The 17,190-nt window shown below is 38.3% G+C and overlaps 1 protein-coding gene across 2 annotated transcripts in view; it reads left to right on the top strand.

The window, feature by feature from the left end:
- The first annotated feature begins 125 nt into the window (after window positions 1-125).
- The window catches only part of SUGT1 (SGT1 homolog, MIS12 kinetochore complex assembly cochaperone), a 40,780-nt gene continuing 23,715 nt past the window's right edge, over window positions 126-17,190 (top strand). Inside the window, exons 1-10 of one of the 2 annotated variants that reach the window (XM_061434457.1) lie at window positions 126-293; window positions 388-445; window positions 6,743-6,833; window positions 7,489-7,558; window positions 8,862-8,932; window positions 11,367-11,420; window positions 11,800-11,816; window positions 12,594-12,628; window positions 14,135-14,231; window positions 15,913-16,020. In XM_061434457.1, the coding sequence (XP_061290441.1) occupies window positions 256-293; window positions 388-445; window positions 6,743-6,833; window positions 7,489-7,558; window positions 8,862-8,932; window positions 11,367-11,420; window positions 11,800-11,816; window positions 12,594-12,628; window positions 14,135-14,231; window positions 15,913-16,020 (639 nt within the window). In that variant the 5' untranslated portion in view covers window positions 126-255. Of the gene's footprint in view, window positions 294-384; window positions 446-6,742; window positions 6,834-7,488; window positions 7,559-8,861; window positions 8,933-11,366; window positions 11,421-11,799; window positions 11,817-12,593; window positions 12,629-14,134; window positions 14,232-15,912; window positions 16,021-17,190 lie in introns of both variants that reach the window. The other variant, XM_061434456.1, reaches the window with a different exon arrangement.

Genomic DNA, 17,190 nt, shown 5'->3' with positions numbered 1-17,190 from the left:
GGGCCTGCGCCGTCGGTCAGCGGCCGGGGGGGCGGGGTCCGGAGAGTCGGTCCTCCAAGGTCCCAGCCCGCCCCGCGCCCGCGTTTCGCCTCTTCTCCCCCCTCCCCTCAGCAGTCTGCGCGGCTGCTCGTTGGCTACTTAGGACGGAAGCTCGGTGGGTGATTCTCCAGAAGTTTCCCCCTTGGGCGGCGGCGGCGGCGGCGCTGGTAACCCCGGGAAGAGCAGCTCCGGCAGCGGGAACCGTGACGATTAGAGATGGCGGCGGCGGCGGCGGGCCCTGTGGCGGCCGCGAGGTGCGTGTTTTTCCATCTCTTTGGTGTAATTGGCATCCCCCCGCCCCTTTCTTTGGTTCGTGATCCCTGCTTGAAATCTTTCTTTTCCTAGCAGGTTGTTCCGGAGCTTCTCAGATGCCCTCATCGAGCAGGACCCCCAAGCGGCGTTAGAGGTGAGACAGCCTTTGCCCCCGGGCAGGCGGCCGCGTCGGGTTCCTCCCGGCTCTGTCTTCCGGGGGTCGGGGCCGCTGCTTCTCCTTTGGGTCAGCCCCGATGTTGACAGCCTCCGCCCCTTCTTTTTCTGCCCCGCGGCGGCCTGGTTATATTAGATCCTTCGTCTTGTCCCCTTTCCACCCCTGGTCCCTTTATGCATCCTTGGAGCTCCTTAGCGTAACCTTCTTCTGTCTTAGGGGTAGAGCTAACCTGCATTGTGGGCCTCAAGGGGCATGTTTTTTTTTTTGTTTTTTTTTTTAATGGCATTTGTGACTGGAACAAAAAGTGAAATCTCAGCTCGATGTTTGTTCATTCGGGTTTTCGTTTGGCGGTCATCCTTGATTATTTTTATGTACCAGGTGCTGAGTGCCTGTCTGAACTCACACCACTAGGACAGAAACCTTTCCCCCTTGTGTGCCTGAAAATCTCCAGGTGTCCCTGTTTCTGTTTATTATTCACTCATTTGTTTTATTTCTCAAAACAGTTTCTTGGCGGGGGTGGGGGTGGGGGTGGGGGGGCTGCTGTGTGGAAGGCACTGGTTGCTATGGATTAAAGTCTTAATTTATACAGTTAAATGACTTACAAAGCACTTTGTGTGCAGTGAAAGCTTATAAAGCTGTAAAGGAATCCAAAAGAGTGAGTTAAGTAATAATTTGAAGTAATACAGAGAGCCCAAGCTAAGAATACATGATGCAGTGGGTCTCAAAATTAGCCAGGGGTTTCTTGTTTTGAAGCTTAAAAAGAGAGGAGACTTTGTTTTGCTGTTCTAATCTAACATACGTAAGGTTAGGGTTTTGAGGCAAGAGAACCTTTCTCTTGGCTGTGATTTCTGAAAGAAATTGACTCATGGTTAGTAGAGGAGGTGACATTTGAGAAGAGGCACGAGGGAGTGAGCTTGGAAGCTCTGCAGAAGGATTATTTCGGGCAGGAAGAGGAGCCAGTGTCAAGATCCTAAAGTAGGAGTGAAGTAGGTCTGCACAGGGAGCAGCAAGAAAACCCGTTTGGTTGAGTGGGATGGACGTAGTGAGAGAGGAGGTGGAGAGGAAGCCGGGCGGAATCCATCGGTGCTTTTTATCTGTAGCTTGGACTATGTTTTGGGGGGGTTGGGATATGAAGACCTTAAAATGAAGCAGTTGATTACACATGTGCTGGGATGTTTTCTAGTGATTCTTGTGGGGTCACTGTTAGAATAATGTTACCAGAGGCACTGAAGGGTTTTTCTCTACAGTTCCTTATTTCAGCTCAGTATCTGTTTTAAGAGTCTACATTTGTATGGTCCTCTTAGGCTCTGTGCCTCCTTTGGAAATGTAGTTTATATAATAGTTGCTATTAAAAAATATTAATATAATGGATTCTTGGTCATTTTATATCTGACTTATTTTACTTTTAAAATTACGTATTGACGTGTGGTATGTAACACGAATCTAAATTTCTTCCCAGCCAATGATTCCTCTTACCCATCTGTTCTGAACTCCATCACCATCAGTTAGTTTTCCTTGGATTTCATACAAACAGTATCATATAGTATCAAACAGCATCATACTTCGTTGAGTGTAGCTACTCTGTCTTGCTTTAAACATTATGTGAGATACATCCATAAGTTTGTGGGAAGGGACAGTTCTTTTTCATTGCTGTGTAGTATTCTACTGTATTAATATAGCACTGTTTAACAGTGGACATTTGGGATATTTCTAGTTGTTAGCTAGTATGAATAAAACCACTGAATTTTCTTATACATGTATTTTGCTGAACACATGCATATCCTTTGTTTTAAGAGTGCAATTTTTTTTTTCTTTCTAGGAGTGAAATTACATAGTATAGGTGTGTGGTTAGCTTTAGTACATTCGTCCTTAAAGAGTGGTTCTTGGACCAGCAGCGTTAGCATCACTTAGGAATTCCTTAGAAATGCAAATTCTTGGATACCCTCTCCCTCAGATTTTCTTTTTCTTTCCTCTTGGGGCGGGGGCCACTACGTGATGTGGCATCTTAGTTCCCCAGCCAGGAATGGAACCCATACCTGCTGCAGTGGAAGTGAAGACTGCCAGGGAATTCCCCACTGCAGATTTTCTGAACGTACTAATGGTTCCTGTAGGCCAGTACTCCTTACCCTTCCTTTTTACAGAAGGAAACAGACCCAAGGAAATCCAGGTGATCCGTCACAGAGATGTGTACAGCCAGGGAGAGGCAGAATAGGGGCCTGAGGACAGGAGATTCCTGCTCTTAGTCTAGTGCTCTCGTGGTTTCCAAAAGTGTAATCCCCAGACCCTCTGCAGGAGCATCACCTGGAAATTTGTTAGAAATGTGAATTCTCAGGACCTGCCATGGACCTGAGTCAGAAACCCAGAGTGGGGAGGATGATTGTGGTAAGAACCAGCCTGTGTTAAGAGGAAATGTCCTTTTTAAATCTTGAGATGATCTTCTCACTGAGTTAAACAGGTGAATGTTAATTACTAGGTAATTGGTAATAATGAGTAGGGCTGGAACCTTGATGAGAAGAGTCAGTTTCCCTCTTGCTTTCCCCAAGGGCTGGTTTAAAGTAACTGTTTTGAAATTAAGGTCATTAGATATTATAGCAGTTAAAATGTCACATTTTTATATAACACCATCCTATTAAGAATAAAGAGAAAGTATATAAAGCTGATGACATGTTTCATTAAACAGTGTATATTAGTGAACAAGGCTGTACTGGGAGCCAGCAATCTAAAGATGAAAATACTGTAGTGAGGGCATTTGCAGTCTAGGTGAGAGAGAGAGGCAGGTCAGCAGGTCATTAGAATATAAGATAAATGCTCTAGTGGAGTGGTATATAAGGTACAGTAGAATAGAGGCCAACTGGGGAAGTGAAAAGAAATCTTTGCAGAGGAAGTCTCAATTCAGCAGAGAGAGAAAACGTTTATGTGGATTATAAGGATCTTTTGAGGCCCAATATGAATGGTGCTTAAGAGCACTGGCTCTGGAATCAGACTGCTTGGGTCTACCATATCTTGGTTTCAGAAAAGTTCTGGCTATCACTCTTCTTGATCGGACTTCCTGTCTGTAAAATGGAACTAACTGGGTCCACTGGAAAGGATGATTATAATGACAAGTACCGTAAGGTCCAAGGGTGAGGCCCTTGAGGTAGGCATCTTGGAGAGCCTTGCTCTCTAGGTTCTCACCCCACCGGCTCTCTTCTGTTACTCAGGTGTGTCTGACTCAGGCCTGGTGCAGTGCCTTTGGACTTGCAGCAGTTCTTTTGCCTAGAATGTCCTCTCTATTGACTGTTTATTGTTTTGCTTAGAAATGCTTGTCACTTTAGATTTCATCTGAAATGTCACCTTCTCAAGGAAGCTGTCTTTTCTGACTACTTTATCTGAATGAGGCCGCAATGTAAGCTTCAGGGGAGCAGGGGTTTTGTGTATCTGGTTACCACTGTCTTCTAGGTGTAGTGCCTGCGATGTGGTAGGCACTCAGATGTATTAAATGATTCCTACTGTAATTCTCAGAACAGCTATGCAGTGCATTTTACTAACAAGGAAGCTGAGGCTAACTTACTCAGGTTATGGAGTTCAGAAGCAATGAGTCTTGGGTTCAGGGCATGAAGCTGATCCTCTGGAGGAGTGGGTAGGATTGAGGTGTATGATATAATTAAATGTTTGTGAGCTGACTTTGAAGTAGCTGACCACAGATAGCTTTGTTGAGGGCATAGCAGGTTGGAATAAAACATTCCAGTCCTACATGATTATGTGATTTTTCTCCAGCACTGCTTTTTAGGAAGGGAGAAGGCTTGGTATTCTTGTTTATCCATGATTGGGGATTAGGTGTGACTGGAAGAAAGTGGAAAGTGGAGATAGCATGAGACACCTAGAGCTAAAGGCCTTTAGACCTTCGGTCAGTCTGAGCAGTCTGCTTTTGCTTTTAATCTTAACAAGTTACCTTTCTGGTTAGCATTTTAAAAGAGCCTAAAGCTCTAAAGATTTGGAAGTTAGTTTTCCAAGATCGCAATCTTAAACAATGTTAATTCCTTAAAAAGTAGTTTTCCCCCTGTAGTTCTGTGTTATCAGGGTACTTACTTTCTTTACCATTATCTTGGTAAAGATTTCAGTGTAATTATATTTTACACTTCAATAGATTTCATTACTTTTGAGAACGATAAATTGCTCAACTATAACAACTCACGTGAGAAATACTGTATCTTTGGATATGTTTCATGTAAGTCTGCGTTAAAAGCCTTTTTGCTGCTGTGATTCAAGTGTCGGCACCGAAGTCCTTGCCTTTTGTGATACCTGCCTTCAGTCAGCAGCCAGTGAGTAGCAGCTGTTGTCACAGAAACAGTTGAAACACTGAAAACGCGCCCCAAGTCAGAGGTAGTTCAGACAGCACAATTATTTTAACTTAACCTTTTTTGGCTTTATTATATTGTATATTCCTTATTCAAAATAAAAATTTATTGTTGTATTTTATTCATGACATACAAATTGGTGTGTTATAAAGTTCAGTTTGTGTTGGGTGATTTGGGGTAACTTCTTTTTTTTTATTAACACCGAAGTAAGTCAGTTGCTTATTTAACCTAATCACCCTAATTGCAACAATTGGTTGGTGTTTTTAAAGGTCATTTGCAAGTGGGTTGTTCAAAATTCCAAAGTTTATACCTGACTCCTTAAGAAAAGGAATATTTTATGCATCTGTGAACCTCCAGTGTCTGGCCTGTGTTTATTCCAAAATATATGTTTAAAAATACTTTTTGAATTGATGAGCCTGATGTTATTATAATACGACAGCCTTTTTGACCTATAGCATACCTGTTCTTGGTGAGGAGAGGTTGGAAATTTGATTTTGGGAGTAGGTACATAAGAAGCCATCAGCTGTGTTCCAAATTGTTTGAAAGTTTAGTGCAACGTGGTGTTTTTAGCTTAAGTATTTCATTAGGAACTGTTGTGTTAATACAGATGTTAGATGGTGTGTGAAAGAAACTTGGAGTAAAGGAATTTTACCAGGAGGCCATGTATAGTGGTTAAGATTTGATTTGGAGGCAGTCAGACATGGACTTGAATCTTGTCTCTGGCACAGTCCCTGACCAGGATGTGAAGGAATGGATTTTCGCCACACACTGTAGTGTGAAGAGCATTGTAGTGAAAAGGTGGAGGGTCAGGAGATGTTTGAGGAACAAAGAGAAGGCCATTGTGGAACAAGGAGAAGAGTTTTAAAGAGATGGGATAAGAAAGAGAGTGGAGGGTTCTGTCAAGGAGGGCCTTAACTGATCATTGGAGCACTTGGGCCTTTGCTCTGAGTCAGCTGGTAAGGCATTTGTTTTGAATAGAGATATAGTAACAAGATCTAGTTTTCATTACTGCTTGAATCAGGGTGATAGGGGTTAAGATGGTAAAACATTGCTTTCGATTTTAGGTATACTGGATTGCAGGTATCTGATTACCAAGTATAATATACATTTCTTTGTGAGAATTACACTACAGGGTTTAAGCAGAACCCCATGTGTGGCTGTTGAAGGAATTTTGCTTAACTAAGAAAGCTGCCAAAACCCTTAGGATGTGTGGGTAAATGGCTGTGGGATCAAAGCCTTCCTGTCTGCCTGCGTTTGTCCTTGGCCTCACAGATCGTGCTCTCTCTCTTCTTGCATCATTATTGTTCCAGCTAACACATACTATGACTACCCAGAGTGGCAAAAGTTTCAATTGTTCTGTTAATTCTTGATCTATTGATAGTAGCTACCTATGAGATACTGTATCTGGCTGGGCTTTTGACAGAATGTTGTAATTTCTTAGGCCTTTGACAAGAGGATAGGAGAGGGCCAGGTAAGCTTGCTTATGAATTTATTGGTTCCATTAACCTCCTGAGCTCTAGATTTAACTTTCAGTTCTTAAAAATTATTGGACAGCTTCACATTTTCTAGGGATCTTAAATTCTACATGGTCTTTGAATCTTCTCCAAATTAGAAGAAGGAGAAAATCAGTGATGGTCAATGTATATCAACTAAACTCTTTAGGATAAATGAGGTGATAATAATTACCATTTATTGAGTTCCTACTGTAGGCTGGAGACTGCTAAGTGCTTTGCATAGATATTACATTCGATTGTGGGCCTTCAAGGGGAGAAGGGGGGATATTGATCCTCTTGCAAAGAAAGGCTCCAAGCTTGTTTCCCTGTTATCTTTCCTCCAAATAGCTTGTGATAATAGGTTATTTTATTAAAGATCATGTTTAATTAGAGTTCAGTAACTTTTAAAAAACATTTACTGACACTCAGCATGTTTGTATTTGTAGGAGCTGACTAAGGCTTTGGAGCAGAAACCAGATGATGCACAGTATTACTGTCAAAGAGCTTATTGTCACATTCTTCTTGGGAATTACAGTGGTAACTTTCCTTACAAAGTACATTGTCTCTATAAGTAACTTATACACTTTGCCCAGGATACAGTGAATCAAATAAAATAGAGGTTATCTTCCAGGACTTTTAACTTGATCTTTCATACAAGGTGAAGTAGCCAAAATATGACAAGCATTATGTTGCGCATCACTCATTTAAATTTTACGGTTGTCGATTCTTTCTGCAGTGGGTGTAGAATTTGTAAGATTTCATTTTTGGTTCTTGGATATGCTAAAAAAGGATAGCATCACATTTACTAATTTACAGAGCATTTGAGTGAATTCTCTTGTTCTGTTTTTTATGAAAAGAATGTATTCTATATTCTGTAATTTTAATTATTCTGGATAGATAATCTGAGTAGGGAAAAATTAAATACCTTGAGTCAAACTACATGAATGATGTTAATGAAATTATCTGAACTTTGTGATACGGAGCCTTATTCATTTCCTGAAGAGCTTGAGGATTAGGTCAATAGGAATGTATGAGGGTAATTTTATCTCAGATTAGCTGTTCCTATTTTAAAGTCATTTGTCCATTTCACCAGCTTGAAAACTTAAAAATCTGAGACTAATTCAAATTTTGTGTGTAGTATTTCTTAGGATCCATAAGTAACTGACCAAAAAACCCACTTTTTCATCTGCAGATGCTGTTGCTGATGCAAAAAAATCCCTTGAACTTAATCCAAATAGTTCCACTGCTCTGCTGAGAAAGGGGTAGGCAGCAACTACTCTTCCTGTGGGGTCTGGACTATATATGGTTAAATGAATTAATTGTAAGCTTTTTTTCCCCTCTCTTTAAAAAAAAAAAAATTATTGTAGTTGGAAGATAATTACTTTACAATATTGTAATGGTTTTTGCCATGCATCAGTATGAATCAGTCATAGGCATGCATGTGTCCCCTCATCTTGAACTTACCCTCCCTGTAAACTTTATGTAAATAGTAAACTCTGTGTTTATACATTTTATAGCTGAGATAGGATTCAATTTTTGGTATATTTTATACTTTTATTGTATTAACTGCAGTATGCAATGAGATATACAGTTTGTATGTGTGTGTATATAGTTTAAAATAGTGATGATTGAAGTAACTGCAGGGTATAGATGAAACTGAATGATTTCAAATCCCTTTTTTGTGTCATCATTTGAAACCTACTGTGTTTAACTGACTAGAGAACATCTATTTCTTGCCTAAGCTGTACAGACTACGCTTAAAGATGACTCTGTGTCTGTGTACTTTATATCCCAGCTTGTTTCTGTTAATAAGTGTAACTTTATTCTTTAAGATCAAAAGCTTCTTTAATTCCTTAGTGTAACTATATTTTGGAATAAGCTGCTAAGTCACGTCAGTCGTGTCCGACTCTGTGCAACCCCATAAACGGCAGCCCACCAGGATGCCCCGTCCCTGGGATTCTCCAGGCAAGAACACTGGAGTGGGTTGCCATGTCCTTCTCCAATGCATGAAAGTGAAAAGTGAAAGTGAAGTCACTCAGTCGTGTCCTACTCTTAGCGACCCCATGGACTGCAGCCTACCAGGCTCCTCTGTCCATGGGATTTTCCAGGCAAGAGTACTGGAGTGGGGTGCCATTGCCTTCTCCATTGGAATAAGCAAGTATGTACAATTAAGAAATTCCTTCTGAAATGAGTTCCACATTTTTAATGGGAATTAGATGTTATGCTGGTGACTCAGATGGTAAAGAATCTGCCTGCAATGCAGGAACCTGGGTTCAATCCCTGGGTGAGGAAGATCCCCTGGAGAAGAAAATGGCAACCCACTCCAGTATTCTTGCTTGCAAAATCCCATGAACAGAGGAGCCTGGTGGCCTACAGTTCATGGGGTTACAAAGAGTCAGACACCACTGAGCGACTGACACACACACAGATGTTCGAGTATTTTAGAACATCTGTTGGCTTGTTGACATGCTTAAGTTCTTTTAAAAGATGAGAAACTTTTTTTTTTAAGAAAGCTATGTTTCATGATCTTATATGTGTGTGCTTGTTTTTAATATGCTCATACAGGATATGTGAATACCATGAAAAAAACTATGCTGCTGCTCTAGAAACTTTTACAGAAGGACAGAAATTAAATAGTAAGTATTATAATTATATGTTAGTAAACTAGTCCATTATATCTGTGTATCTTAAATACCATAACTGAATCTTGTTAGTATAATCTCAAGTTAATTATAGAAACACTTTTTTCTCTCTTAATGACATTTTGTGTTGATTGCAGAGTTTGAGTTTACTTAAAATTTGATTAAACTGACCTTTCTTAGCATTTAAATCACAGAAAAACTGTTATCATTAGAAGCAAAAGAACTGTTTAAACACTTGGTGTGCTCCCAGTACTGGTCTGGCTTTTAATTTTTTCCTAATGGACAAGTGAAAGCTTAACTTGCGCTCACGTTCTGAAGTCTATTTAAGTTGTTATTCAGATTGTTGAGATAAGGAAATCTTAGAACAAAGATTTTTATTGAGAGGTGAAGTGTAAGTTTGGGTAAAGTATGATAGGGTATAGAAGAAACATGGAACTTTGAGAGTATTGTGAATTTCTAATACTGTCTTTTTGAGAGAAATAGATGAAAATTATGCCAACAATCTATGTATAATATACAGAACTTGTTAAGAGCCAAGTATCAAAAAAAATCTGCAAAATACAAAATGTTGTCAGTAATCTCGTAGATAATTATAGACAACATAGTCTTAATTGTGTTCTCTCATTTTATCTCCATCTTATGATAGAGTGTTACCCATAGTTCTCTAAGGCAGTAGTTCCTAGCTGGGGATGATTTTCCTCCATTGGGGATGTTTGGAGTGTCTGCAGTGATTTTTGACTCTCCTGACTGGTGGATGGGGGTTATACCATTGACATCTCATGAGGGATGCTACTCAACATCGTGAACAGGACAGTCCCCACAACAGAAGCATCTGGTCCCAGATGTCAGTAATGCTGAGATTGAAAACCCTCATACAAAAGTCATACATGATTATACACTAAAATATATACTGCTTTGAATATTTGCTTTTCTGCTGTGTACCTACTTGAGAAGGGTGACAAGCCCAACCTTGCAAACAAAACCTACAAATTAGGAAAGAAGAGATCTAGGCAGTAGGAGGTACTCTCAAACTTGGTTATCCCAAGCATGGTATGTGAATAATAGGGCTATTCAGTCACCAAGCCAGCATGTATACACTTCGCAAATTCTGGAGTCCAGTTTTCTTGGTGTCTTGATACATACTTGAAAACCCTGATGAGACATGAGTCACTTCATCTTTAGATTTCTAAGCCCTATTTCTTATTTTTTTTTAGAGAAACAAAGTTCCCTGCCTAAATTCCTTCCTTGATACTTTATTATCATGCCGTTGACTTTTATCCTAGAATTATTTCAGAGGTGGCCTCAGAAGAGGGTGTCTGCTCTTTGGTAAAATTTCTGTTGAGGATATTTAATTTAAAATCAAATTCATCTTTTAATTGCAGGAAAATCTTATGTTAAACTGTTCAGCTTCCATTTTATTGGGGTAAAAAATTTTTAACTCCATATTACCTTTTTCCCCCCTTGTATGATAGGAATCAGCTTATTTACTGATTAATTTGAATAATCGGTTCTTCACATTTAGAATTTTTATATAAATGTTCACCTCTAAAATGTGTGTGTATGTATTTTAAGGCCTTATAGTTGAATTCTGTCTGTAAATTAATGAATTAGAAAATTTCATTTTAAGAAATTTTAAACTTTGTGTTTTTCAGAATAGTGGTACCTGCAGTTAGCTTAAATTAATAAACTTTTATTACGATCACTTCTAATAATCTTTCTTAACATTATAATTTATTAGATGCTATGACTTTTTAGATACTGTCATTGCCCGGAGTCTTCAGAAATAATTTGCCTATGTACATGCTTGCATTGCTGTCTATGCAGTGAACTATGATTCACTGTATGTAGGGTCAATGGATGTCATGGAACTTAGAGATACTTAGAGTACAAAACTCTGCCGAATATAAAGATGCTTCTTGGTGTTGAAGGCGTGGTAATAAGTAAAGCTGCTGAAAAAATAGTAGACAGGATAAGCAACTTCATTAGATAGCAGACAGGTGGACAGAGGCTTCTGAGCTTTAGCCCAGCTGCTGGTTGCCAGGTCTGCAGACCCGTCCTCCCCCAACTGATGGCGTATTTGGAATCTGATTCAGGTCTGATTTTGTTGTGTGAGAGGAAGCTCTTTTAAGAGGAAAGGGGTGAGGAGAAATGGAGATTATCTGTATCTAGGAACCAATAAGGTTGACTGGTTAAAATCGATTTTTTAAAAATCAGAATTCTTCAGGATAAACAAAATAAATATTCAACCTAACTAATAGCTATAATATTAAGGCTAGCTACACACTATGAGGACAGATGTCTCCGTCTGACTCATGTTGGATCCGTAGCTTCTGGGGCCGTGACGTAGCCTGGCGGTGTGCAGTCAGCATGTGGTGAGTGAGCGTGTTGGGTTGTGCAGGTGAGTGTTGTTACCGTTTGTTCTTTCCAGGTGCGGATGCTGATTTAACTGCTTGGATTAAAAGGTGTCAAGAAGCTCAGAATGGTAAGTGTGCAGATTTCCCATGGTCTTTCAATTTAAAAAGAAGTCAATGTTTGTCATTTTTTTTTGTTTTGAACTTTATAACTTATAATTTAAGTAGTGCATGTTCTATTAGATTGGGATTTCCAAAGGTATTTTCATTTTTTTACCTGATTCCTTATGTTGAAAGGGAGATTCAAACGGATTTGTTTTGCAATGGTAAGAAATTACTGAGGAGTCTCAAGTGACTCCAGACTGTAAAATTAAACCAGTTTCTCTTATTAGATATGCATGGAGAATTGGTTTCCGTAATAATATGTTTGTGCCTTAGAAATCATATATGTAATTTTGTCTATACATGTACTGTTATCTGAAAATGTTTCTTTTTTATGTTTTTTAACAGGATCACAGCCCGAGGTGGTAAGTCCAAAGTTTTTAATCCTTTGTGTTTTTACTTAATTATATTACTATTGAATATATTTGAGACAGTACTCCGAATGTACTTTCTGGCAGTTCCGCATGTCTCTAGGACAGTTTTACTTATTTTCTTCCTCCAAATGCTGTCTCTTCCCTTCTTCTTTAGGAACAAGTTAGAGGCCACCAGTGACCCAGGGCAAGTCCTTTAGATTTATTAATAAGTTTAGGAAAATCTGAATTGGTTAAAAAGTCACTTTGTTTCTCAGTGGTCAACATAGATTGTTGCAGAGAGACTGGGACCGGGGTCAGGCCGTATCAGGAAGGCACTGTGGAAGTCCTCCTCCATAGGCTTTTCTGGGGCAGTTTTGCCATTGTTAAGCCTGGAGGTGTTAACACTACATTCCTGAAAATGGTTTTTTAAATGTTACTGTTATTTTCAGTTTAGAGCATTGCTGAATCCTGGACTGGACATTTTATCTGTAATCTTTTCCAAACATATCTTCTGAAATTTTTCTCTTTTTTTTTGCTGCTTTTATTTTAGAAGAAAAATGATCTTTGAAATGGAAACTCATAAAATTTTTAAAATGTTGAATATTCTGATTTTTGTGAAGTGAATATTATTTAACATTAATGTATACCATGCTTTCTAGGAAGTTTTCATGTAATTATTCCATATCAAAGTAACTATAGCACTGGGTAAATTAATAATAAATACATTTTTAATATGCAGTTACTAAACTAACTCGTAAAAATCTTTCTCTTTCGATTTGCCCAAATCAGTCTGCATCCCAGAGGACTCATCAGTCAAAAATCAAGTAAGGATTTCTTTTTCATAATGCATGATAAATATGCCTAAAGGGAAAAGAAACCCTGTCATTTAATAGTAAGCAAGTCCCTACCTGTGGTTTAAGTGTTTCTTAGTTTTTAAGATAAATCTTACTAAGCCTTGAAAAACTATAGTTGTAAGACCATTAACCAATTTGAATTAGTGTTCATATTAAGGTTAACTTAAAACTTGCTTCACATGGTTGCATATTATGTCATCTTTCCATATATTAAGAATAACCTCTTACATTTAAGTTATTGTTATTACATAGGTCAGTAAGTTAGTAGTAGACTTGATAATATTGTAACTTTACCTGCCTTTTATATTTGGAGTAAATTTTTCATGGGATAATTCTGCATGAATTGAAAGTTACTTGCTGAAGGCAGCAGTTACAATCGTGAATATAAGTAGCAAGTGAGGATCCCTGATACATGGTGTGTTCACTGAGTCAGTGTGGGGTTATTTTATATATATTCTATACTCCAAACACTGTACTTATTATTTAATAATTATAATTATGGTGTTTGGAGTATAGAATATATATAAAATAATCCCACAATGGTTTAATAAATATACCACATATCAGGGCACCGTGCTTCATCCTGGGAATGTAATAGTGGCAGAACAGATCAATAGCTCTTCTCTCATAGGGTCAATCTAGTCTTAATTTGAAAGTGAGGATCCCAGCTTTCAGAGGGAAAGATACACATGATTAGAATCTCTCGACACACTAATCTTCCCACATACTTGGAGATTGAAGGTAGATGCTGTATTTAATACTGTGCCTGACAGAATGAGTTGAATTATTTTAATTTTAGCTCATTTACTCCTTCTCCCTGTGCTCAGGACTGTTTGCCCCAAGCTTCGGTAAAGAGATCCTGGAATATTGGGTCGGGTCCAGTGTATCACCTGCTACTGACTTAAACTGATTGCCGCATCCTTCTGAGCCCTTATTTTTTTTTTTGTAAAATTGGGATAGAACCGTTTACTTCTTAGTATTAGGTTGAAATGAGAGGATAAAACTATTGCTGATGTATTAGAACTATGATCTGTTTAGAATAAATTTTATTGTTTACTTTTAAAATCCCCTGGCAGTCCAGTGGTTAAGACTCCTAGCTTCTACTGCAGGGGGCATGGGTTTGTTGATCCCTGGTTGGGGAACTGATCCCGTGGCCATGGCGTGGCCAAAAAGAAAAAAAATTAGCCTAAGCACAACACTATTGGGGATACTTTAGAACCTAAAAAATTATGTGAGTATTTAAATCCACTGGAGAGAGTTGGGACATCATCTACCTTATTTTCTCTTCCATTAGTACAGATCATGTGGAATTGGTTACATAAAATTATTTCTGTGAGCCAGCAGCTGCTTTGCTCTTTTGTTCCTCAAGGTGGAGCTCTTGTTGTTCATCAGATTGTAACTTTTATCTTGACAAAGCAAAGAAGCAACAACTTTAAGAATTTCAGAAGTTCTAAGTTTCCTTTTTCTTTTTTATAGGTATGACTGGTATCAAACAGAATCTCAAGTAATCATTACACTTATGATCAAGAATGTTCAGAAGAATGATGTAAATGTGGAATTTTCAGAAAAAGAGGTCATTATAGTCTTTGAGTTATTTTTGATTGAGATTGAATAGTTTTATTTATAAATGTGTGTGTGCGTGCGTGTGTGTGTGTGTGTGTGTGTGTGTGTGCTCAGTTGAGTCTGACTCTTTATGACTCCAGGGACTATAGCCCACCAGGCTCCTCCGTCCATGGAATTTTCCAGGCAAGAATGGTGGAGTGGGTTGACATTTCCTACTCCAATTTGTAAATATAAATAAATTATATTGCAGAATAATTTATAGCAGTCTATCAAATATATATCATTTCTTCCTGAGATAATATGGAAATGCTGATGAAAATCTGAAGCGTTCCTTTTCCATTTGCATCATTTTAAGTTTTGAGACTAAGAGTATATATATATACTGTAGGTTATAGCTCGATGTGCGTTGTTTCCTCTTTAGATTTGGGATTTAAAGCAGAACTTGGTTGGTAAATATAAAAGACACATTTGGGAACTTTAGACACATTATAACCACGCTTTGGTTACATTTGTGTGGTACACTTAATGGAAAAGGTCTGCTTCTTTGTTATGAGTTTAACCATATTAAATGAGTATGACTTTTAATAACTTAGTTTCTTAGCATTTAGTGGAAAACCTTGTGATAGAGATTTAAGAGAGTTTGTGGTAGAACTAGATGTTTTGCACAAGAATGCTTTTTTTGTTACATGCTGTACTATGTGGCCCTTGTATCTTGAGTTTCCTTGAGATTTAAATGTGTAGGGTATGTTATGAAACATACTCTGTTCTTTAATTAGGTATATAAGAGTTTCTGTGACGAATACCAGGTTTTTTTTTTTTTTTCTTTTGATTGGAGCATTTAGTCCATTTACATTTTTTTTTCCTTTTTTTTTCATGGGCAGTGCTATTTAATTTTGGAGTAGAATTGCTTTACAGTGTTTCTGCTGTGCAACAAAGTGAATCAGCCATATGTATACACACATCCCTTTCCTCTTAAACCTCCTTTTGCCTTTCCCCGTCACACTCCTAGTTCATTGCGGAGCACTCGGCTGAGCTCCTTGTGCTGTATAGCCGCTGCCCCCTAGCCGTCTCACACGCCATAGCACACGTGTCTAACCTGCTTTCCCCATTCGTCTCCCCTCCTCTTCTTCCCTTCCCCACCCTGCCATGTCCACATACCTGTTCGCTATGTTTTCTTCTTTATTCCTGCCCTGCATACAGGCTCGTCTGTTACCATCTTTCTGCATTCCAGATACATGCATTGATACATGATAACTTGTTTTTCTCTTTCTGACTGACTTCACTATATGACAGACTCTAGATCTATCCACATCACAAATGATCCAGTTTTGTTCCTTTTTATGGCTGAGTAATATTCCATCATATATGTGTACACACACACACACACGTATGTATATATACACATCACATTCTTATCCATTCATCTGTTGATGCACATTTAGGTTACTTTCATGTCTTGGCTATTGTAAATATTGCTGTAATGAACATTGAGGTACATGTGTCCTTTTGAATTATGAAGGACACCAGATTTTTAAAAAGGATTATTTTGAGATTCTTAAATCTTATATTCCATATAAGGTTTTAAAAATACTCTGCAACAGTACTAAAGTTCTGTAATTATAGTCAGTTTAAGTACTTTACCCTTTTTTAAATTAATTTATAAAATGTGCCACTAATTCTATGTTCATTAGTTGTCTGCTTTAGTGAAACTTCCTTCTGGAGATGATTACAGTTTGAAACTGAGACTTCTTCATCCTATAATACCAGAGCAGAGCACGTTTAAAGTGCTTTCGACAAAGGTAAGACCATTGGAACGGGTTGTCACTGGTAATCTTTTCAAAACACAGAAACATTGGTCATCTAATTATCCCTGTGGTTGTAAACTTATAGATCCTTCTAGCCACACATGTTTAAATTAAATAAGAACAGTAGTTTTTGAATAATAGTTTTTCCCCCTCCCCTAATTCTAGGAAAATGGAGTTTAAAAATCTAACCTCAGCAGTGTTTATATGCTTACTAAGATAGGTATAGTACTTCTTGATAAAACAGTTGCCACTAAAGATACAATGATCAGCATCTTCTTAAGATTTGATACTGACAGTGGTTCTTGTCTTGGACTTGTCAGTTTGGTCCATTGTGATACATAAATACTTTTCTCACACTTCCTTACGGAGTTAAAAATATAGACTATTAGAAACATGAATCTGCTGTCTTGCTTTTTAGTTAAGCTGAATTTTAGGTTACTGTGTTATGAGGGATTAATTACAGTTTGAATAACTAATTTATAGATTTCTTTATATTTTCAAAAAGAGTAAAAATGTGCAATAGAATTAAAATTCATGGAATGTATCAGCTACCAGTCAGAAGGTGTAGTAAGAGTATAGTAGGATAGAAGTGTAATTTAGCAGAAAAAATACTGAACTGAAAATCAGAAAACCTGACTCTGGTTCCTTGCTCGCTCTGTAAGTGTAGACTAGTGATTCACATGATCACACATGATCATAGGGCATGATTTCCATCATCCTGTGAAAATGAGAGAGCTGTGGACTCTGAAATCCTTTCACCTGTAAGATTGTGTGAGGGTGTATGAGGGGAAAGAATGATATGCATAAATTTTCTGCATTACTACACCTTTTCTATACACATGTCCTCCAGCGTAGTTGGTTATTTAACTTTTGAGCTGTGTGAATGTTCCACTCACGGACTAGAATCAGGGTTGGCTTATGTCATGAAGAATGATAATTGGGCCTGTAGGAAGAAGAGAGCGTCTGCAGAGGGTTGAAGCAGGAAGTGCAAAGTAAAGAAGCAGTAGTTTTTGCATCTAGTATAAAAATGATATGCTTAAAACTGTTTGAAGAGTGAAACATACAGAGCTGTTTACTTAGGAGGCAGAGACAGGAACAGTTGCTTGGACGACAGAAAGTGAGAAAAAGGACGACATCTTCTGAAGATTTTAGTCTTACCGGCCC

This window comes from Bos javanicus, chromosome 12, assembly GCF_032452875.1.
Source record: "Bos javanicus breed banteng chromosome 12, ARS-OSU_banteng_1.0, whole genome shotgun sequence".
In the NCBI taxonomy this organism is placed as follows: Eukaryota; Metazoa; Chordata; class Mammalia; order Artiodactyla; family Bovidae; genus Bos; species Bos javanicus.
Note: the sequence above shows the minus strand (reverse complement) of the source record. Positions and strands in the feature narration are given on the sequence as shown.